The sequence below is a fragment of the Ahaetulla prasina genome, chromosome 2 (assembly GCF_028640845.1).
Source record: "Ahaetulla prasina isolate Xishuangbanna chromosome 2, ASM2864084v1, whole genome shotgun sequence".
NCBI classification, from domain to species: Eukaryota; Metazoa; Chordata; class Lepidosauria; order Squamata; family Colubridae; genus Ahaetulla; species Ahaetulla prasina.
Window position 1 is genome coordinate 55,233,328 of NC_080540.1, and position 23,328 is coordinate 55,256,655.

Genomic DNA, 23,328 nt, shown 5'->3' on the forward strand with positions numbered 1-23,328 from the left:
GTACCAGCCAGCTGCTGCTATCAAGTCCCCTTGATCAGTTGATCGTCAGCAGTGCCTCTACAAAAGCTAAAGTTTTAGGAGTTTGCTGGTCTCCAGCACTGAGGTGTGTATTAACACAATGCCAAAGAGGAAATGCATCAACTAAGACCCTAGAGAAGCAACTTGCTGCCCATCAATCTGGGAAGGGTTATAAGGCTATTTCCAAATAATTTAGAAGTCCATCATTCTACAGTGGAAAATGTTCAAGTTAGTTGCCAATCTTCCCAGGAATGGATGTCCCAGCAAATTCACCCCAAGGTCAGACTGCAATGCTTAGAAATTGCAAAAAAATCTGAGTTACATCTCGGACTCTACAGGCCTCGGTTAGCAGGTTAAATGTTGAAGTATGTGATAATTAGAAAAAGACTGAACAAGTACCGTGGTTCCCCGAAAATAAGACCCCGTCTTATATTGTTTTGAACCCTGAAATAAGTGCTTGGCCTTATTGCCATGTGCTCAAAAACCCAATTGGGCTTATTATCAGGGGATGTCTTATTTTGGGGGAAATGGTACGGCTTGTTAGATGGCTTGTTGGGAAAAAGCTTTTTTCTAAAAAAAAAACATGGCAACATGGCTTTGGTTTGCAAAATCGCATCTGAACAAATCAAAAGACTTCTGGAACACTGTCCTTTGGACAGATAAGACCAAAGTGGAAATTTTTGGCCATAATGCAGTGTCATGTTTGGCAAAAACCAAACAGCATATCAGCTGGCCAACACTGGATCATGCAACAGGACACTGATCCCAAGCACACCAGTAAGTGTGAATAGCTGACAGGATCAAGGTATTGCAATGGCCTAGTCAAAATCCAGACTTCAACCAGATTGAAATGCTGTGGCAGGTCCTCAAGAGAGCTATGCATAAACAAATGCCACAAATCTCAATGAAGCAATATTGCAAAGAGAAATGGGCCAAAATCCCTCCATAATGATAAGACTCATACAGAAAATGAATATTTCAAGTTATAGCTGCTAGAGGAGGTTCTAAAAGGTATGGAAGCAGTAAGGATATACTTAGTTCCTCACACATGGCTTCTCCACATTAGCTTTCTTTTTGTAAAATAAACGATGACGTGTGTAATATAGCATGTGTAGTTCATCTGAGATTGCATTTACCCACTTTTAAGAACTCCCCCCCAAGGATCAAATAACGTTTTACTATGGTCTGATATGTAAAACCATAGAACTCAAAGAGGATGTAACTTTCTTTTTTCACAGGTAAAAAGAATGACACTCAGTTGCAGGGTGTTTTGCACAACATGAAAGCAGAGAACGTAATATCCAAATACTGGTTTTCTTCAAAGGCAAGCCATATCCCCCAACTTGTGAGTTTTGTTCTAGTTAAGTGTTACCGATCCTGACCGGTTTGGGTGTTGAGTTGACCCTGACCAGGCAGGTTGTGGAACAGGCCAATGACTTCTCCCAAGGCTCTTATCACAACCCTTTGGAGCAGGGGGTCTCCAACGTTAAGCCTGGAGGACTTCAACTTCCAGAATTCTGGTCATTGGCCTGTTCCAAGGTTGGAGACCCCTGCTTTGGAGCACCTCTCACTTCAGGACTTCTCAGCCAACTGCTTTTATATTGTGCTAAATGATTTTATGTCAAGCACAGGTGGTTTGAATTTACATCATTATAGAAAGCTTAAACAGTTTGAGATGCTATTTGTAACCACTGAAGCAAAAAATGCCAAAAGTCAGACATATCACTACAACTATTTCATCCCTTAATTCATGATCAACATTGGTAGGCTTATAAAATGGAGAGCCTGTAGAAGCAACTTTTGGAAAAGGAATCAGTACTGCCTATTACAACTGTTTTTCCTGTTCCTACAAAATGTGGACATGATACAAGCTGTTTTCCCAAGACAGTGACCCTTCCTCAACAAATAGAAAATTAAAGTTGACATTACGATCAATATGACCCAACACTGGCTCTTTAATTATTATTATTTTTTTAAAAAGCATTTATAAAACATTTACTACTCAGTGTACAGCAGTGAAAGAATTAGCCCATCTACTTTTCTGGCATAAGTCTCATACAACACTACATTCTTTCTCATCATGCCACTAATCAGTCAGTTTCTTATTTCTCTGCAATCTTTTAATTCCTTGTGGAAAAGTTTGGTGCAAAAGTGGCTTAGGAAGTATCTTTCATAGCGTTTTTATATTTGCCAGTCATCTCTTTCGGTAGTGGCACTTTTCCAGGACAGGGAATCTGGCCGTCAATTTCACACATACATTCCCGTAAGTGGTATTTTTTGCAACCAAATGTTGCAGGATGCCATTTCCTCTTTTTTTCTTCGTCTATCCGGATTGTTTCTCTATTAAAAAAGATGATTTTATGGTAAGGAAGACAGCAAGTACAATTCAGTGTGCAGCATCTCACATTCGTGAATACTTGTTAACAAGTTAAATTCTAATGAAAGATGAAGTGTGTTCTATCAGAATGTAAATAAAAGAAAAATTATTTGTGCCGTCTGTTCATATAGCATTATTTTAAACAAATATATTCATGGAATGTTTACTGAATAAGCAGAGTCTCCCATACTTACTGTTATCAGATAAAAAAAACCAATACGAGGCAATAATATCAATGTAAGTTCACCCTTTAAATAGTTCACTCCAATGATATCATTTATTAGGGGATGACAGCAATACTTTAAAGTATATTTATCTATTCCCCAAATAAATTTAGAGGAATTTATATATATTGGGTGAAGAAAGTCCAGTTTTTGTCATCGTAATGTACAGCAACAGTTTCCTGTACCATTATGTCCCGTTTGATACTATCTACCGAGAGAGGAGCATCTCTACAGGTAGAGGGGACAGAATTAGTGGCCTACTGCACTATCCTAAATTATTCATTACCACTGGAGAAATGTATTTTACTAGAACTGAGAATGTGATGCACTTGTTTTTACAGTCACACTTGCCCAAATTTCCCAAATTTTGAAAATTCTTGTTACATATAGCAGCATTCAGACTTTCCATTAACAATTCATTTGATATTGATTAAATAAACTTCTGTAGGCTTACTGATTTAAGGTTTTCTATCAAAAATAATGCTGGACAGGAAACTTTGCTGCTTTTCCCTGTTTCACTTTTTTAATCGATAAAATGAGTAAATAGAAAAGTTTGCACTTATATATTATGTCTTATAAATAGACCGAGTGTTTTCCCATACAGTCAAAACTGAAGTCTGATTCCATGATGACTTTGGTTATTTTGACTTACTCGCTTTTACCAAGAATTTTCTTAATATGCTCTGATATCTCTCTATTGGTCTTCTCTTCTATATCAACCAGGACTTGCTCTCCAGTATCTGCAGGAGAAATAGGGTTACATACAGAATATTTATTGGGTTTTCCCAAAACTTCTTCTATGATATGACATATTTCTCATACAAAAATACATGCATGATCATTTTGACAAGAGATAATTTGGCAAACCATACTTGAAACTATCCAGTCCTGGTTTCTTTATTTATCAAATGTACATGCCATCTAAATACCTTTTGTGTTTTGCAAATAAACACCATAAAAATCTATATAAAAATAGGCAAAGTTGAAAAACAAAGTTAAGAATTTTAAAAGACAGAGGGAGCACCCTTAAGCCACCAATCACCCTGGGGTTGCATGCCACTCTTGGATCCCCACGCTGGTTGACTGTAACACATTGTAACTGGCCACTGGTTCTCAAAAAATTCAATTACTTTTAAGCAGGATGGCTATTTTTTTTTCCTCAACAAATAGAAAATTAAAGTTGACATTACGATCAATATGACCCAACACTGGCTCTTTAATTATTTTTTTTTTAAAAAAAGCATTTATAAAACATTTACTACTCAGTGTACAGCAGTGAAAGAATTAGCCCATCTACTTTTCTGGCATAAGTCTCATACAACACTACATTCTTTCTCATCATGCCACTAATCAGTCAGTTTCTTATTTCTCTGCAATCTTTTAATTCCTTGTGGAAAAGTTTGGTGCAAAAGTGGCTTAGGAAGTATCTTTCATAGCGTTTTTATATTTGCCAGTCATCTCTTTCGGTAGTGGCACTTTTCCAGGACAGGGAATCTGGCCGTCAATTTCACACATACATTCCCGTAAGTGGTATTTTTTGCAACCAAATGTTGCAGGATGCCATTTCCTCTTTTTTTCTTCGTCTATCCGGATTGTTTCTCTATTAAAAAAGATGATTTTATGGTAAGGAAGACAGCAAGTACAATTCAGTGTGCAGCATGTCACATTCGTGAATACTTGTTAACAAGTTAAATTCTAATGAAAGATGAAGTGTGTTCTATCAGAATGTAAATAAAAGAAAAATTATTTGTGCCGTCTGTTCATATAGCATTATTTTAAACAAATATATTCATGGAATGTTTACTGAATAAGCAGTGTCTCCCATTCTTACTGTTATCAGATTAAAAAAACCAATACGAGGCAATAATATCAATGTAAGTTCACCCTTTAAATAGTTCACTCCAATGATATCATTTATTAGGGGATGACAGCAATACTTTAAAGTATATTTATCTATTCCCCAAATAAATTTAGAGGAAATTATATAATTTGGGTGAAGAGAGTCCAGTTTTTGTCATAGTAATGTACAGCAACAGTTTCCTGTACCATTATGTCCCGTTTGATACTATCTACCGAGAGAGGAGCATCTCTACAGATAGAGGGGACAGAATTAGTGGCCTACTGCACTATCCTAAATTATTCATTACCACTGGAGAAATGTATTTTACTAGAACTGAGAATGTGATGCACTTGTTTTTACAGTCACACTTGCCCAAATTTCCCAAATTTTGAAAATTCTTGTTATATATAGCAGCATTCAGACTTTCCATTAACAACTCATTTGATATTGATTAAATAAACTTCTGTAGGCTTACTGATTTAAGGTTTTCTATCAAAAATAATGCCAGGAAACTTTGCTGCTTTTCCCTGTTTTTTTTTAATCGATAAATGAGTAAATAGAAAAGTTTGCACTTATATATTATATCTTATAAATAGACCGAGTGTTTCCCCATACAGTCAAAACTGAAGTCTGATTCCATGATGACTTTGGTTATTTTGACTTACTCGCTTTTACCAAGAATTTTCTTAATATGCTCTGATATCTCTCTATTGGTCTTCTCTTCTATATCAACCAGGACTTGCTCTCCAGTATCTGCAGGAGAAATAGGGTTACATACAGAATATTTATTGGGTTTTCCAAAAACTACTTCTATGATATGGCATATTTCTCATACAAAAATACATGCATGATCATTTTGACAAGAGGTAATTTGGCAAACCATACTTGAAACTATCCACTCCTGGTTTCTTTATTTATCAAATGTACATGCCATCTAAATAACTTTTGTGTTTTGCAAATAAACACCATAAAAATCTATATAAAAATAGGCAAAGTTGAAAAACAAAGTTAAGAATTTTAAAAGACAGAGGGAGCACCCTTAAGCCACCAATCACCCTGGGATTGCATGCCACTCTTGGATCCCCATTCTGGTTGACTGTAACACATTGTAACTGGCCACTGGTTCTCAAAAAATTCAATTACTTTTAAGCAGGATGGCTATTTTTTTTTCCTGCCCAAAGGCTGATGCATTTTCTCTTTTGGCTCAGTGTTGGGAATGCAGGGGGCATCGCTTTTAATGCACTATCACTGGACTGAGCAGAAGCTAAACTCAATTCCTTTTTTCTGTTCACAATATGAGTAAGGTAAGGCTAAGGGCCAAAACAGTAGATCTCAAGGAGGCAAGGTGCTGTAATAATTACAAATAGTTTAAATCAGATGTGTCTAACCCCAGCCCAAGGGCCACGTGTACCCCTGGACAGCTAGTAATGCAGCCTTACAAGATAATAAAAAAATAAATTAAAAAAACAAAAGAAGTTTGTAATTTATAGATTCAACAATATTAATTTTTATATGTGACCCAAGACAATTCCTTTTCTCTCAATACAACCCAGGCAAGCCAAAAGGTTGGACATGCATGGCTTAAATGGATTCTTAAACCACTATAATCAGAGCTTCCACCACAATGTACAATAAATTTGAACCATATAAATAAAAATGTAAGATTCTGTAAATTTTGAAATATGGGAGGAATAGCTAATGATATTTTTACCAGTCTATAATCCTTACATATAGGTTTTATGCTTATTATATCTACATGGTATAATATCCTTCATATCTATCTAACATCTGCAAGAATAACTTCCATCTGTAACTGTCAGAACAGTTAAAAGTTCATAGGTTCTCCATGCCTGTGCTAGTTCAAGTCCACATCATTTTGATATGAAAGCTTTAAAAACGTGACAGTGAGAAGGAAAAGTTAGTATACTGACAGACTATCTGCTTTCCATGCCCAGACCTTAAAGTGTACAAAGTAGAAAGATTAAGGAGCTTATTCCATCTACTTCTGTATATTTTCTCTCCAGGTTTCCAGCGCAGTTCTTTACTACCCCTTCCCTCAAACCTCTACATAAGAAAAACTGGGATCATTTAAACAAAAATTTGGAAAAAAATATCGAAGGCAAACGATTGACTGCAGTTTTTTCTAAGGGAAACAAAACTCCCTGAAGTTAGAACACAAACTAATACTTGGTTTACCAGCATTGAACACTATTACAACTCAGACTGGCAATTTTACACAGTTCTATTAACAAATAGGTCCGTCAACCAGAATGTTTTGAAGACATGAGCCATTTCCCTCTTTCAGCAGACAATATTAAGGATTATCTTCCATGTAGTATCTACAATTAGGAGCATAAGTAAAGACTTCTAGTCCACCTCATCAAGAGCTGCCGGGGAATCAGACAAATGCTCTACTTACCCAAGTAGAATCTTAAGAATGGTGAAGGAGTCATGTCTTTAAACATCACAATCTGTAGCCAAGGATTTTTGTATTGAATCTGAGGTATGTTGAAAAACACAAATTTTCTATGGTAAAAAACAAAAGCAAGCATGAGAAGCGATGTATTCAGTTTTTTTTAACCTCTTTGAAGGATGAGCAGTTGAATAGCTGGGACAGTCTAGCTCTAGCTTTTGAGTGATTCTGTCCATCTAGAGCAGTGGTTCCCAACCTTTTCTTGTTTGAGGCACAACCTTTTCTTGTTTGAGGCACCCTTGGAAAGCCTTTCAAAAGTTCCCGGAACCCTTATAAGGAAATAGATATTTAAAATCTCCGTAGCTCAAAAGTTCCCGGCACCCTCAAAAGATCTCACGGCACCCCTTAGTGCCGCGGCACACTGGTTGGGAACCACTGATCTAGAGTGTGACTGATATTAACCAGGAATAGATTTCATTTCAGAAAGCTGGCCAGGTTGCAGCAAAACTACACATACACACACATGCACAGTCTTCAGAATGTATTAGTTTGGGCAGAATAAAAAGTCAGAGAGGCACTGTATGATGTCACTTCTACTCCCCCCACCACCCAACATTCATCATAATTACTTGATCAGTTGTAAACTTGAAACCTCCAGGTGGCCTTAACTGCTCAGGAATGCAGATTACCAGCTGTCTGCAAGGAGTCTAAATCCTTCCATTCCCTACCATCCAGTCAGAGCTGAAGAAGCTTCTTGGATGAGAAGAGAAACATCTTCAAAGAAAAACCGGAAAGTCCAGTTGCCTCTTGAAAAAGCCCCCTTGGGACTTGAAGCTATGTAGCCTCTATGGCACGAGTGGGCAAATATGGCCCCCATTACGACCTATGGACTTCAACTCCCAGAATTCCCATTCTGGCTGGGGAATTCTGGGAGTTGAAGTCCACAAAACTTAAAAATTGCCAGGTTTTAAGATCCCGCAGAATAGATCAAATCTTAAATCGGCAATCCAACGTGCCCGTAATCCGCAGGCCATTTTCACCTCAAATAGGGCTACCATATTTAGGTTGCAAAAATAAGGACCCATTACGTCCCGCAGCCCAGATCCGGCGCCACTCCATGGGAAGGGAAACACGGTCTTCTCCATGGAAAGGCTGGACCCGCGGCTTCCTTCCTCGCCCGAGCGGAAAGCGACCCTCACCTGGCGCCCTCGTTGAGCTCTCCGTGCAGGTTGTAGTTGACCGTCATGATCTTCACGCAGTCCTTGAATACGACGTCGCCCTGGCTCAGATACTGCAGCGTCCTTCGAATAGGGAACCTGCCCTTCATAGGCATGACGGCGACGGCGACGGCGACGGCACCGGCAGCCCCGCACAAACCCCTCCGGAGAATGCGACTTCCGGCTCAGACTCTACCGTCGCGCGGTAGAAAGAGGAAGAGGCGGTTGGCGCAGAGGGCCTTGGGAAGTGTAGTTTTTTTTCGAGAGGGAAATCTACGAAGACGAGGACCTGCATCTATGCGCGCGAGCAGAAGGAACCCACGAGAGTACTAAGCCGCGGTACCAGGGCTGGATTGCAAAAGTCACTACATTTTGGCAGCCTAAAGGGGTGGACAGTCCTAGTGGACAGTCAGGTAATCTCACCCTGACGGCCGCTTTATAGGTTGTGGTAGCCCCAAGACTTTAAAGAAATGTTTGAAGTAATCATCGCAAGAGTTTTGGAGTGTTAACGGGTAGCCATGTGGATCTTATGCCACCTTGTGCATTTTAAGTTTTATTTAGATGTTGCTCTTACAATAAGCCACAACGGTAACGGTAGAGACAGATCCCCACCCCCACCCCAAAATATGGTTATCCCTAAATCGTTAAATCACAGCTCACTCTGCTTGACGTAGCGAATGCAGCGTGGAACAGGGGATGAGGAAACCGTGTCTCCATTTCAGCCGCAGAAGCTAATTGGGTGATTCGAGGCCAGCTATCCTCTCTAGCTAGCCAGTTAATTGTGGGGATAAATTGGAGAAAGAGCTCTAATGTGCTGCTTTTTCCTGCATTTGGGATATATATCTAACAAGAATCGATTCATCGCTAAGAAAACACCCTCTGGAGCTGACCTGAATTCTGGGGTAAATAAGGATGGTTTTCTTAATAAAAACATATCAGTAATTTACCTTGGTTTTCTCCCAAGATGTTTCTTAACAGATAAACAGAGTTGGAAAAGACCTTGTAGGCGGACCTTGTAGTCCAGGGGTCTCCAACCTTGGCAACTTTACTTGTGGACTTCAACTCCCAGAATGCATATGCTGGCTGAGGAATTCTGGGAGTTGAAGTCCACAAGTCGTAAAATTGCCAAGGTTGGAGACTCCTGATCTAGTCCCACCCCCTGCACAAGCAGGAGACCCTACACCCGTGATGGCAAACCTATGGCAAGCATGCCACAGGCGGTACGCTGAGCCATATCTGGGTTTGCAAGCGCTGCCCTAGCTAAGCTCCAGCGCACGTGTGGACTGGCCAGTTGCTTTTCGGGCCTTCCAGAATTCGGAAAATGGGCTATTTCCTGCCTCCAGAGGGCTTGCGGGGTGGGTAGGGAAGGCCGTTTTCATCCTCCCCAGGCTCCCAGAAAGCCTCTGGAACCTGGGGAGAGTGAAAAATGGGCCTACTGTGCCATCACGTGCCAAAAGTGGGTGGGGGGTTGCAGGGGGTCACGTGCACATACACAGGGGAAGCGGGGCACATTTAATTATGGGTGTGGGCACACGCGCATGGCCCCCCCTGAATTCCCCTCGCTTTTGGCACACGACAGCAAAAAGGTTAGCCATCACTGCCCTACACCATTTCTGTCAATCCAGTCTCTTCTTGAAAGCTTTAGCCCAGATTTAATTTCCAATGCAGAATAGAATTCCTAATATCTTTATAGAAGTCAGCCCATGGCAATCAGAGCTGGCTCTGCTGAGTTTCTAAGCCCAGTTAAAGCCAAATGCCATTTCCTAAGATAGTTTCTCAACCATGGCAAATTTAAGATATATGGACTTGAACTCCCAGAATTCCCCAGCTAGCAAGGTATTAACTGTAGTGTCTTTAAAAATGAATCGTTTTAATAGCATTAAGTTATTAGTTAAAAAGCAAAATTGAGCATGTCAAGGACTATTCCAGTATCTGCCATGAGCAGGTGTGGCAGAGAATACATTTAAAACGTGTTTTCATTGCTGTGCACTTGAATCAATGTCCTGATATTTGGCCAAAATCTAAAGACTTATACCAGTAGAGATGGTTTTTTCAAAGCTGCTGTTCCCTTATTCCCAACTCATACACTTTCTGAAACTTTACTACCTGCAAGGGAGATGGGCAGTTCTGTGCGAGGAATTCTGGGATAAAGCCAACTGAGGGGTGCAGAACGCTACTTTGGAGAATTTATATTTTTAACTGCCATGAATTTATATCATTAACTGCCATGAATATTTACAAAAAATATTAAAAGGAAGTCAAAAGCTGCATAAGAGTATTTATTGTAATAGTATAAATTTCTTGTAGACTGCAACATTAAGCCACAACAATGTAAGGACACATTTAGACAGCATTTAATAAAATGCATAAGCATGCACTGCAATTCTCTATATACACACACAACAATGCAAATTTATCTTCCAAACTGAAGACATTGATTGGATCCAAAAGTTTAGATTAAAAAAAACTTAAAATGTCATGAAATTTCCAAAGCTGATTTCACAAAAGAAACTGAGAGGAAGCAGCAGGTTTTAAACCTGAACTTAAAAAAGTAGACTTTTTAATAAACAGTACAAAGCACAGAGCTATAAAACATAACCCTGGATATTATCACAATTCTTTTTATGGCAAATACATTAGTTTTCATACAAGCTTAATGCTTGAGGGAGTTTTCAAATGCTTACAATTGTAAACGTAAGTACTACTTTTCAACTATAAAACTGTTGAGAACATTGGCTTTACATTATACTTAGTACATAATTATGGAAGCCTTTTCAGAATATAAATTCTGTGGATACCAAAAAATAAGGTACTGATTACTGTTATCTTTTGGACAATACACAAGTAAAACTTACCCAACTGCTGGTTTAGTTTTTTTTTTTAAACTGAATAGAATATGAAATCAGTATCATACTTCTAGTACCAAGTTACTTTTACTCTTCTAACAATGTATTTGATTTTGCTACTGCATTTTGTAAATATGTTTGGCAAAAAGTTAAAGCTATCATGTCTGAGCTGCAATATCAGGATGATTCCCTACAATTCTTGGGATTCTTTCTGCTTCTAGCAAATGAGAAATGCTGTCTCTTACACATATTCCAAGCAAGCTTTTCAAATAAGCAAAACTTATATTTTTCTTAACCTTTCAGAGAACTAGAAATGGAAAAATTCTGTTCAATTTTAAATGGAATGGCTGATGAATTCAATTATTTTAACTATGAAACAAAGAATTTCCTTTTCAGTCAATTTAAAATGAATGCTTTTAACCAAAAATGGTTTTAAAACAAGGAAAATATGATTAAAATAGTAGATTAGAAAACAGAAAAATATAAATTCAAAAATATTTAGGAATTCTTCAGAATTGCATCCCACTTCATTAGGTATTTTTTATAGACTTTCAGTTACAACTCAAGTCTTTTAAGTGTCAAATTAGGCAAGTGCTACACTATATATAACTTTATCAGCAGTGTTCATTTTCATAATCTTTCTGTTTGGCTCCATGAAAATTGATCCCCAAATGCCCAAGAGCAGGATTTTAACACTATTCTTTAACCACACTTGGAAGTAGTTGGCAAGGCATGGAGGAAAAAGCTGCTTTAAAAGGAAAAAACATGTAAGTTTCCCATCAAGCCCTGCCCCTCCATGCACTGCAAACTACCTGAATTTTCAAGAAAGACATAAATAACGCAGTTGTCCATATAATACAATTTCCCAGCTTATATAGCACATATAGATGCATCCTTATATACAGGAGTACTTCTCTCTTAGTAAAATCATATTTATGGAGCCCATTGTATAGCACCACTGAATGTTTTACATGCAACTTCTGGGCAAATGATATGACAACATCCCCCCCCCCCCAATTTTTACAGATAGAGGCGGGAAAGGAATCAAGGTAATAGAAAGTGAAACCAAAAATTTGGGATGCACTAGTTCCCTTCAGAGCTTACTTGAAACATCCTCCAAGACTTCACTGGTAGCATGAAGTGGTACAAGATGTTACCACAAGTGGTAGAATCTTACACCACTTGTATTTTCAAAACCTTAAATTTAAGATGGTTATTTTGCCAGTTTCTCCACAAGAAAGAAAAAGATTACTTTGAAGATATCATATCTGAATCAGTTAGTGACATTCATGACACAGCGTTTTTGCCTTATGTTCCTTAAATAAGACAGCTAACAATATAAAATTAGATTCATCTGTTGTGACAGCCTTGTTCATTTTAATTAGCAACTTGGAAGGGATGTACTGATAACATTAAAATACACTATGATCAAAATGTATATGCTGAAAAAGACAACTATACAAAAGAAAAGCTCAGGAAAAATACAAAAAACTTCTTTTGCAGGCATTGAGAATATACAGAAAGGTTTATGGTCCACAGTTAGTCACCACCGTCACTGCACAATCTCCATAATTTCAGCTGGGCTTCTGAATATTAACAAATAAAATTGGAACTGCTCAATAGTTTCTTTCAGTATTTAAGACAAAGTGCAATTACATCCTAGGTTTAAAAACAATAGCTCACCCTACTGAGAAAAAGGAGAGGGAGACATATGTTTGTTTCAAGCTTTGAACAAAATATAAAATGTAGGAAGCTCAAGCTTTGCAATGCAATTATAAATCTTTTTTTAACATATAGAAATTTGGTATATATGAGTATGACTGTACATAATTTTACATACATACATACACATTTTATATTACACTGTACATGTACTGAATAAAGTTAAAAACTAACACATTAACATCATACAAACAAATAAATATGGCCAGCATCCAAAGCACTATTTTGATTGTGCTTAAGAGTTTGGTCAAGTCCTAAGATTTTTTTAAAAAAAAAACTCTTTTCCTGTTATATGGCATATTTGAACTGAACTCTAAATGACATTCCAAAGATTTTTTTAAAAAAAACTCTTTTCCTGTTATATGGCATATTCAAACTGAACTCTAAGTGACATATCTAATTATTTTTGATAATAAAACCCACCTATGGACACATACTTAAAATTAAAATTTTTACTTTTATTTAATTCATTTTACTTATATTTAATTACGATTCACTTTTATTTAATTGAATCGTCAAGAAAACTATTATTTAATGGTTTGTCAGTTACCATATAGTTCTCCCATAGCAAGGAGATTTTAGTCTTATTGTCATGCATGTCCAAGCCCATTGAAATAAATTAAAATTCTTAAATCCAATTTATCAACAGACCGTCCATTCAGGACATCTTTTAAATGCAGATCCTCAACATGGATAAATTCCAGTACTCTGAGAGATCTTGCTTTCAAATAAGTGTGCTTGGTAACAGTAATCATCTCAAATGTCCACCTTCAGAGAAACAGATATTAAAGTTTCCACTTACTGACAATTTCTAAAAATGCTATGACTTTGTGATAAAACATCCTTCAATAATTATTTTAAGCTTAAATTACAAAGGGTTAGGATTATATAACACCAACTCGGTAAACCTCCATTGCTTTCACTGATAACAGGCGGTTGACCCAAGGATAATTACTCTACTCGCAGCAGCTCTGTAAATCTGGTGCAGATTAGCAGACCTTTAAAGCAGATCTGGAAAATGCAAACAAAAGAGAAGCACAGTAACTTCTATTATGTGATACTGGATAGAACCTAATGGATTCTAATGTAGATAAACAAAAGACTATGTTTTTGTTTTCTGTCTGAATGGTAGTTTCTCAGTGCAGTCATGTTGCTTTCTACAAGCACCCAAATCAATAGTTTCTTGTAGTATGCTGGTAGCTGCTACCCTCTGAAAAGCAAAACTCTTCCAAACACACTGAGAGATTTTCAGTGTGTACATAAGCAAGAGTAATGCTTACAGTTTTAAAAAGAAATTTATGTTCAGAAAACATATTCCAACAGGTTGCGCAAGATGAAGGATGGCCTATATTGCATATCTTTTCTGATGCCCTTCTGTGCAGCATTTCTTTCCTTGAAAATTGGAAGTATAAATTCTAATTGCTTTGAACACTTTCCAGAACTCTTATAAAAACCAAAAGTTTAAAAGGATTGAAATAGTTATTACAGTATCTTCCCAAAAACTTAAAACTAAAAAAAAAGCTTGGTGTCTTGAGTGCAGTGAAAACATAAACGTAAAAATAATTCCTACTGTAGTTGTAAGATCTACTACGTATCTCTGCTATGATAATGAATAACTACAGAAACATTTTTATAATAATACACCAGCCAGGTGAAATGGGAAGTAAATAAAAATTGAAATATTGCATCTCAATGCGATTAAAATAGTGCTATTTAAAATGTATTTTGGCTTGATCCAAACGAATGATGTAAAACGAATGATGTAAACTAGTTTTGTTCAACTTAATACAAGACAACAAAATTAATATCCAATTAATGGTTTATGGAGGATCTAACCTGGTACAAATTCAGCAAATTACTTCTTTTTCCACTGAATTATTTTTAAAACTACTATTTTTATATTATTCAAATTGCATATATTTTTATTAGATATGCATAATTAAATATTATATATACTCTAATAGTTTTAAAAATCTATGTGTCACCAGGGTTGCATATAAAACAGTATCTATTAATATATGTTAGTGTTATAAATTATCACAATAAAAATAGTGTACATAATTTGTTCTGCAGATTTCATAAAAATTGAGCTCAAACATAATTTCAGTTGTTTAATATTTCCTCATCAAGTTTTTTAACTTTATAAATTTGGCCTGTAATTAGTTTTATGATCTATGACCCAGGACAAACTCAATTCTATTTCTAACTGATCTTGCTACTTTAAAAATATAGTATTACACATATTATAAAACACATACAGCTAACTTTCCAGTACTTCCCAATGCATCTATAGTCATAGTCCTACTGAATGTATTTCTAGTGCAAATTATATTAAGCTCCTATTTAAGCAAAATCAGGGAGTATACTAATTCAGCTTGTGTAACAGTGTTTTATGAAGTTGAAGTTAATAAAAAATGGTAAATATAAAATATTTGAGCATATCTAGGAATTTGTTGAATGAATTGTAATTATGCAGTATAAACATACACTGAGTTCAGTGATATTTTCTGAAGAAAGAGACCTGTAAGACTACATTATTTATGTAATACATTACTCTGTTCATCTATTAAATTGCACTAACCTTTCTTATTCTTCATTGGTACCTGCATCTATTAACATCTATAAAATATTCGCTATAAAATGCCTCTACTAAAATGCTCACTGAAACTTAACAATGCGTATAAATGACATACTTGTTGAAATATGTTTTCATATAAAAGTCAATTTGAAAAAAGTGATACATGTATGAAATAAAAACTACAACTATGATTTGAAATACAGAAGTATTGTGCAATATAATATGAAATCTAAAAGCAGTACTGTATATGAGTAGAATTGGCCAATATTTTGACAGATCATTGTACATGGCATTTTTAGTATCATGACTCCAGGGGGTTTCTTATCCGATTCTGTATAATTCCAGAACATATACAATATTGGGAAAACAGATACAATATATTATAAATAAATACATGGCTATTCTTTTTTCTATACTATGGACATCATTTCTATAGAAATTATGGCATATGTTTCAGAACCTAAGTTGGATTGCAGGCTGAGAAAATAAATGAATCAGAATCTGAACTCTTAGGATACAACTTTATGGTCCCATGGAATACTATTGCAGGGACTATAAGAAGCTTCCCCGCTATGATGTCATACCATTCTCTGATGAACAGGCTAGGCAGAACCCAGGATCTGTTGTAGCCAAACCCTCTGCTACATCACCGAACACATATCAAAAGAAGTTAGTCCATGTCAGAGGTGTCAAAACTCGATTTCATTGAGGACTGCATCAGGGTTGGGGGCCCGGGGTGGGCATGGCCAGCTTGACGATCCTCATGTCGGGGGCGCCTGAAGTCTCTGCCAGCAAAAGTGGGCTCCCAAGCTCCATTTCGGCTGCAATGGCCTCCTGCAACCCTCTGCCAGCAAAAATGGAGCTGAGGAGTGCTATCTGTGGGCTACGGCCCTTGCGAGCCTAGTTTCTGGCTGCAATGGCCTCCAGCAACCCTCTGCCAGTGAAAGCGAAGCTTGGGAGGGCTGCACACAGCCTTCCCGAGCTCCCTTTTCGCTGGCAGAGGCATCAAGGGCCGGTCCTTCGCTTTTTCCAGGGCAGCCCTGCGGGCCAGATCTAAGCACTCTGTGGGCCAGATCTGCCCCCTGGGCCTTGAGTTTGATATCCCTGGTCCATGTGTATTCTCCTTCATTATAGCTCTTTTTTGCTTTCATCCCGTCTTTCTAAGATTGCTTTGGCAGATCATTAAGAATGTTGAACCACTTTGTTATTGGAGTGCTCCAAACTGTTATAGGACTCCTTTGCCAGAGAGAAGCAACATCTCAATAATGAATAGATTCCTCACTAATTTAGTTATCTCAGAACTGTGCCAAAATCAGTCTTCCCAGAAGGAATGAGTCATTCTTAGAATGAATGAGTATGAAATTTGTTTTTTAAGTTGATCTATCCATAAAAGGCATGTTGTTCTTACTTAAACTGATGGATGTATTCCAGGTGTTGTTTTTTTTAAAAAAAACTATTGGCAAACAAACATAAAACATCTTAACATTCTCAGAAGTGCCTCACTATAAATAGTGTGCTATTTTTCGGTATAAATAACTTCTATAGAGTTTATAAAGTTTACAGTTGAGCCATAAACATTATGCTTTTCCTATGCTATAAACATTTCTATTCATTTAGCAGAATTTAATTCAAACATCCTTAAAAGAATCATGTTATTAATAAATGCAGTTAAAATTTTGTAGCATAAATGATTGTCTGCCATGGCTGTAAGTTTTCATAGAAATCATTAGTATACATCTGTAATTAAAATGCTATTCATTTACCCTATTCAAGGAAGCAGGATTAAGAAGGTAATGTCTTACTTTTATAAAACCTTCTTTGGAAGTGCTGACCAAATTATCTTGCTAATTTTAAATTATCTGCATGTATGTGAATTAGGATGTATGCACACAATATAGACTGAATACAAAGCACATTTCCAGCAAAGCCCTCTTTTTGCTCAAAAGAATCTTGTAAACATTTTTTTTTCCTCCAACAAGCTAGCATGCTATGCTTCATGCTGTCCTGGAGTGGCATTTCATTTTGGGAGAGGGGGAGGGAACAAGGGCTGCGATTGGGCTCCAGAAGACATTTTGGAGCCTTTTGAATCCAAGCTAAAGTTCTGAATATACCTCTTTTTAATGTGCATTCTGTCATAAGAGAAGCTATAGTATACTCATTGATAATGCTTAAATAAAAAGACATATTAAAGATATATTTATCAATTCACTGTAGCCTTTCAGGAAAAGAAATTCAAATATTTGTTCTTGCAGAAACAGGTCCTAGAAAAAAGTACTGTAGGTTTTTTTTTAACCTTGCTTTTGAATAAAAGAATTTTTAACAAGAAAATGAAGAGTGTTGAAAACATTTTATACACCTTATCCCAAGGAATCAGTAAATTAGCATTCAGGTCCACCAGGATGAGCTGATTCCTTCTAAGAAGACGATCCTGTTATTTGACCGTTGTACTCTGCTGATTCCATCTTCAGGATGTAGGGGATGATGCTGTCAATTGGAACATTTCCAATGAGGCCAGTAAAAAAGAGTTCTTCTGTAATGCTGGAACTCATCAGTCTAAGAGCTGGCAGGCGAACTAGAACTCGAGCTAGCCTGAAATAAGAAAGTCAGTGGTACATGTAAAAATGTAACTCAATTTACCAGTATCGTTGCCTATTTAGGTAAGTAAATATTGATTTATTGCTGAAATTCATTTGCCACTGCAATTATTTTTCTAATTCTGTTATATATTTTCTTATTTCATTCAATTGTGTCTCATTCTTGGCGACCGCTTGCAGTCTTCTTGGCAAGGTTTTTCCAAAACAGTTTGCCATTGCCTTCTTCCTGGGGCTAAGAGAAAGTTAAGGTCACCCAGCTGGCTTTGTGCCTAGAGCAGGACTAGAATTCAATCTCCCAGTTTTTAGCCTGATTACATTACCCATTACACCTGCATTGGAGTAAAAAAAAATATGCCCACCCTGAAATTTAATGTACATTCTGGTCACATCAGATTGCACTACCTTACTCTTAAAGGATGACCCAATGCGCCATAGGGCCCCCTATTTAACACTCAAAGGAATAATATATTAAGTTGATTAACTATGAACAAAAAGTCCTCAACTTGGGACCAGAATTTCCATCATAGGTTGTTGTGGCAAGCTGAGATGGATATGATTTCATGACAATTTTTATGATAGTAAATTACTGTGGTTAATTAAATTTAGCTCCCCCAATGGGAGTATTTTGCTAGAAATTGACAAAAAAGGTAGTAAATTATGATCACAGGACCACAGCATACTGCAGCTGGTCATAAATGTAAGCCAATTACCAAGCACCTAAATAGTGATCATATGACTGCAGGGTGAGTACAGGACTTTTTCTAAGGCTATCATAACTAAACTCTCATTAAAAGGATGGTCATAAACAGAGAACTATTTTTACCTTTTCTACTATGGAGGAAAACAAGGCTCAAGTGGTAGCATCTGTAAATGTTAACATCCTGAAATTAAACTGACAGATAGGTCCCAACTCAAATATGTACTATATATACATACTTTGAAATTATTTTCATTAAATTTAATGAAACTCACTTCTGAATAGTAAAATTTGTTCAATAACTCAATAACATAAAAACGGTATATAATGTTAAGCACTTTGACCTGTCATTGTTTTTTGACTGAAAGTAAATATATTATTTACAGTTCAATCCAATGGAAGTCTATTTCAAAAATTATCTAGGAACTAAAAACAAAGATCACATAAAAGAAAGTAAACAAAACCTTTAGAATTAAACAAACAATCACATAATATTATAATACCTGTAAGTATCTTCTGGATAAGTTTTTTGAATATAGTCTTGCAACTCCATTTGAGCTTTCTCCTGGAATTTCTCAATTTGGCTGGAACTTGTAAGACCAGGGTGATCTATTAAAAATTAAATACATTATTTAATTGTTTGTTTACTTTTACTGAAAAATGTACCGAATACTTTTTTTTAAAAAAAAACTTTACTCCATATATCATCATCTACCAACAATTCTGTTTTGTTTTCTAGCTAGCACATATGGTCTACACAAAAATACACTAATCAGAAATTACATCATTTGGTAACTAGCCAGAGATCATTTCAATCTTTCAGGATCCACTCCTGTTGACTATATATTATCATGCCTCAAAGAAAACAATTTTAGTGTAATTATCTGTTACAGTATATAGTAGCTCAATTACAACTTATTAATAAAGTATTTGAAACTATTTAAGAATATATAGAAACATTTAAATGCTAGTTTGTGGTTCTACAATACAAATAACGTATAACTCATCAAGAGAATCTATACCTTGAGCCAGATTTACAGATAATATTTGTGTGTTTTTTGAAACTTATCTGTTTTAATAATTAATTGTCATGTTGATCAGTTATAGGGGCTAGGGAATTCTATTTACCTTTGGATTTCTCACTGCTTATTGGAAAGTAGTTCTTCAGTAGTAGACCTTTGCTTTTCCCACCATTTGGGAGTGATTGTTTTATTTTAAAAAGTTAAGACAAGGAATCTTCTAAGCCACTTTGGAGCAGTTTATGGTTATATTGACTATTCTTTGACCGGCAAAACATAAATAGTCTTACAAACAGTGTCTCTAAATCCCAGATAGGCTGAAATCAATAATGGGGCTGACTAATATAACTTCCAGATGTTCTCTAGCACAGGAAGATAAATGTAGGAACCTGAAAATTATATCCATGTCAAGTGCAGAAATCAGGAAACTCAGGCAGTTCAAACATATATATAAGAGTTTATTGCAAGCTTAAGCTTTCTTCGTCTCTAGCTGTCAATCATCTTAGGAATGCAGTATCTGTTGGAAAAGCCCGCGCTCTTAACATTCAGCCATTAATCACCCCTCCCCCACTGTTATGTCAGCCGTCACTCTTAATAGGCCCCTTTCCCTTACCCTGTATGGTGCAATGATACATCTCATTTCCTTAACTATTTTACATTACAGAAAGAAGCATTTTACATTCTATCTACTGAATATAAATTGTACAAAAATTATGCGAAGATTGGAGTGGAGGCTGACAACCACAGCATACTGCAGCTGGTCATAAATGTAAGCCAATTACCAAGCACCTAAATAGTGATCATATGACTGCAGGGTGAGTACAGGACACTTTTTCTAAGGCTATCATAACTAAACTGTCATTAAAAGGATGGTCATAAACAGAGAACTATTTTTACCTTTTCTACTATGGAGGAAAGCAAGGCTCAAGTGGTAGCATCTGTAAATGTTAACATCCTGAGATTAAACTGACAGATAGGTCCCAACTCAAATATGTACTATATATACATACTTTGAAATTATTTTCATTAAATTTAATGAAACTCACTTCTGAATAGTAAAGTTTGTTCAATAACTCAATAACATAAAAACGGTATATAATGTTAAGCACTTTGACCTGTCATTGTTTTTTGACTGAAAGTAAATATATTATTTACAGTTCAATCCAATGGAAGTCTATTTCAAAAATTATCTAGGAACTAAAAACAAAGATCACATAAAAGAAAGTAAACAAAACCTTTAGAACTAAACAAAGTAAATAAAAACCTTTAGAATTAAACAAACAATCACATAACATTATAATACCTGTAAGTATCTTCTGGATAAGTTTTTTGAATATAGTCTTGCAACTCCATTTGAGCTTTCTCCTGGAATTTCTCAATTTGGCTGGAACTTGTAAGACCAGGGTGATCTATGAAAAATTAAATACATTATTTAATTGTTTGTTTACTTTTACTGAAAAATGTACCGAATACTTCTTTTTTAAAAAAAAACTTTACTCCATATATCATCATCTACCAACAATTCTGTTTTGTTTTCTAGCTAGCACATATGGTCTACACAAAAATACACTAATCAGAAATTACATCATTTGGTAACTAGCCAGAGATCATTTCAATCCTTCAGGATCCACTCCTGTTGACTATATATTATCATGCCTCAAAGAAAACAATTTTAGTGTAATTATCTGTTACAGTATATAGTAGTTCAATTACAACTTATTAATAAAGTATTTGAATCTATTTAAGAATATATAGAAACATTTAAATGCTAGTTTGTGGTTCTACAATACAAATAACGTATAACTCATCAAGAGAATCTATACCTTGAGCCAGATTTACAGATAACATTTGTGTGTTTTTTGAAACTTATCTGTTTTAATAACTAATTGTCATGTTGATCAGTTATAGGGGCTAGGGAATTCTATTTACCTTTGGATTTCTCACTGCTTATTGGAAAGTAGTTCTTCAGTAGTAAACCTTTGCTTTTCCCACCATTTGGGAGTGACTGTTTTATTTTAAAAAGTTAAGACAAGGAATCTTCTAAGCCACTTTGGAGCAGTTTATGGTTATATTGATTATTCTTTGACCGGCAAAACATAAATAGTCTTACAAACAGTGTCTCTAAATCCCAGATAGGCTGAAATCAATAATGGGGCTGACTAATATAACTTCCAGATGTTCTCTAGCACAGGAAGATAAATGTAGGAACCTGAAAATTATATCCATGTCAAGTGCAGAAATCAGGAAACTCAGGCAGTTCAAACATATATATAAGAGTTTATTACAAGCTTAAGCTTTCTTCAAGAATCTGAATTACTAATGATAGGAAATTGGCAGTTAAGTCTCTTGGGCAAAGGGACTCAAGACTGATGATGCATTTAACCACTCCCTCAGGTTCAGTCTGGTCATCTACTACAATGCTCTTTATTATAACATTCTATTTGGGATTGCAGTTGGAAAATATTATTCACAGGTCTTCCATATTTTGCTCTAATCACAGAAGCTGCTTGCCAAAACATTTAAATAAAAATAAAAGGAAACACTTGAGATATGGCTCTTAAGAAAGTTTCACTAATTTAAGTATCATATTTAAGCAATAAGTCTCACTGAAAGGAAGAGTTAAAAGGTCAAAGTAAACATTTTAATCCCAAATTAAATGTATCAGAAAATATGCTGCCAATTTCTTTACTGTTTTAGCTAGTGTCAGAGTATTAAAGCATTTAAACAGCATTAAAGACACACACACGCACGCACGCACACACTGAAATAAAATCATTATTAAATGCTTACCAGGACTAAAGAGGACTATAGCTTTAAGATAAGCATATTCATATCCATCAATATCAAGTTTAGCCATACTGTTACAAAACTCCTGGAGTTTCCAAATGTGCTCCATCACTTGTTTTATTCGATCTCCAGAAAGTTTATCTAGAAGTAAACATTATATATTCTCTTAAAAGAAGGTTTGAAAATCCACCAAAAATAAAACCTTCTTCAGGACATAATCATTTAGATAGCAGTTTCACATATTACATTTCCTTCATGGAATTTGAGAAAAAACCCTTGCTTTTTCAAATGGAATTAGCAGCTTAACAACCTCTTTCTGCTCCTTAGTTTGAATCACATATTCTTATAATTCTCAATTGCAGTGAACAAAGCAGAAGCAGAGACTTACCCTTTTGTTAAGAATGCAGACAATGAAGAAAAATCAAGCAGTAGACAAGGGTAAAAGAAAGGAGCTGGTATAGAAATAAAACTGAAAGTAAACCAAAGCTATAGAGAAAGATAGTGTCTAATAATGATCAAATAGGAGAATCTTTGAATTGCCATGAGATATCTTTTAGTCAGAGAAGAATTGAGCAGGCTAGAAAGAATTAACTCCTTTTGTGGAAAGCAGAGTGCTGCTGAAATAATTTCATTGCTCTTAGAGACAGAGGACTCCTACTAGACTTTCAAACACCTGGGTTTGACTGATTAAGATGGGCACAGCTCTCTCTATATATTCTTTATGGGTCAAATCAGTTTTTCAATTTCAGTGAACAAGGGACTGGAGAAGGCAAGAAATTGATGTCTAAAAACAACATTCAATAAATCTGCTATATTAATTCAAACTAGGCCTTGAAGGGCAAGCTCATCAATATTTAGAAAGGAATAAAGTTGGAACACTTGCCAAAGCACCCTTCTCTAAGTGTTCTCTAAAAAGACATCAGTAAAAGTGTTTCAGTCCAAATTAGTAAAGATTGTACAAGGAATTTGGAGCATTTTCTACACTGATCTTATAGT

General features: G+C 35.9%; 2 protein-coding genes and 1 long non-coding RNA gene across 3 annotated transcripts in view; all 3 read right to left on the reverse strand.

The window, feature by feature from the left end:
- Positions 1–1,948: 1,948 nt before the first annotated feature.
- LOC131191005 (uncharacterized) lies at positions 1,949–3,771 on the reverse strand. Its single transcript, XR_009153395.1, has 2 exons — positions 3,272–3,771; positions 1,949–2,358 (listed from the first exon to the last, which is right to left on the reverse strand). It is a non-coding gene; the product is annotated as an uncharacterized LOC131191005 (long non-coding RNA).
- A 40-nt stretch (positions 3,772–3,811) lies between these two features.
- On the reverse strand, positions 3,812–8,284 carry MRPS25 (mitochondrial ribosomal protein S25). The gene is made up of 4 exons (XM_058168649.1): positions 8,072–8,284; positions 6,879–6,985; positions 5,125–5,212; positions 3,812–4,219 (listed from the first exon to the last, which is right to left on the reverse strand). The coding sequence occupies exons 1-4, from the start codon at positions 8,203–8,205 to the stop codon at positions 4,036–4,038; spliced, it is 513 nt and encodes a 170-aa protein (XP_058024632.1). The 5' UTR covers positions 8,206–8,284; the 3' UTR covers positions 3,812–4,035.
- Positions 8,285–10,354: 2,070 nt separating this feature from the next.
- NR2C2 (nuclear receptor subfamily 2 group C member 2) overlaps positions 10,355–23,328 on the reverse strand; it is a 61,057-nt gene continuing 48,083 nt past the window's right edge. The window contains exons 13-15 of the mRNA XM_058168651.1: positions 22,336–22,473; positions 20,849–20,954; positions 10,355–17,824 (exon numbers count right to left, since the gene is read on the reverse strand). Of these exons, the coding sequence (XP_058024634.1) occupies positions 17,650–17,824; positions 20,849–20,954; positions 22,336–22,473 (419 nt within the window). The 3' untranslated portion in view covers positions 10,355–17,649. The remainder of the gene's footprint in view (positions 17,825–20,848; positions 20,955–22,335; positions 22,474–23,328) is intronic.

Excerpts from the sequence above, each read along its gene's own strand:
- MRPS25 (XM_058168649.1), bottom strand. The coding sequence starts at position 8,205 with ATGCCTATGAAGGGCAGGTTCCCTATTCGAAGGACGCTGCAGTATCTG. Across the intron at positions 6,986-8,071 it reads GAGCTCAACGAGGGCGCCAG|AAAATTTGTGTTTTTCAACA; the intron begins GTGAGGGTCGCT and ends TTTTTACCATAG. Across the intron at positions 5,213-6,878 it reads ATTCTTAAGATTCTACTTGG|ATACTGGAGAGCAAGTCCTG; the intron begins GTAAGTAGAGCA and ends TTTCTCCTGCAG.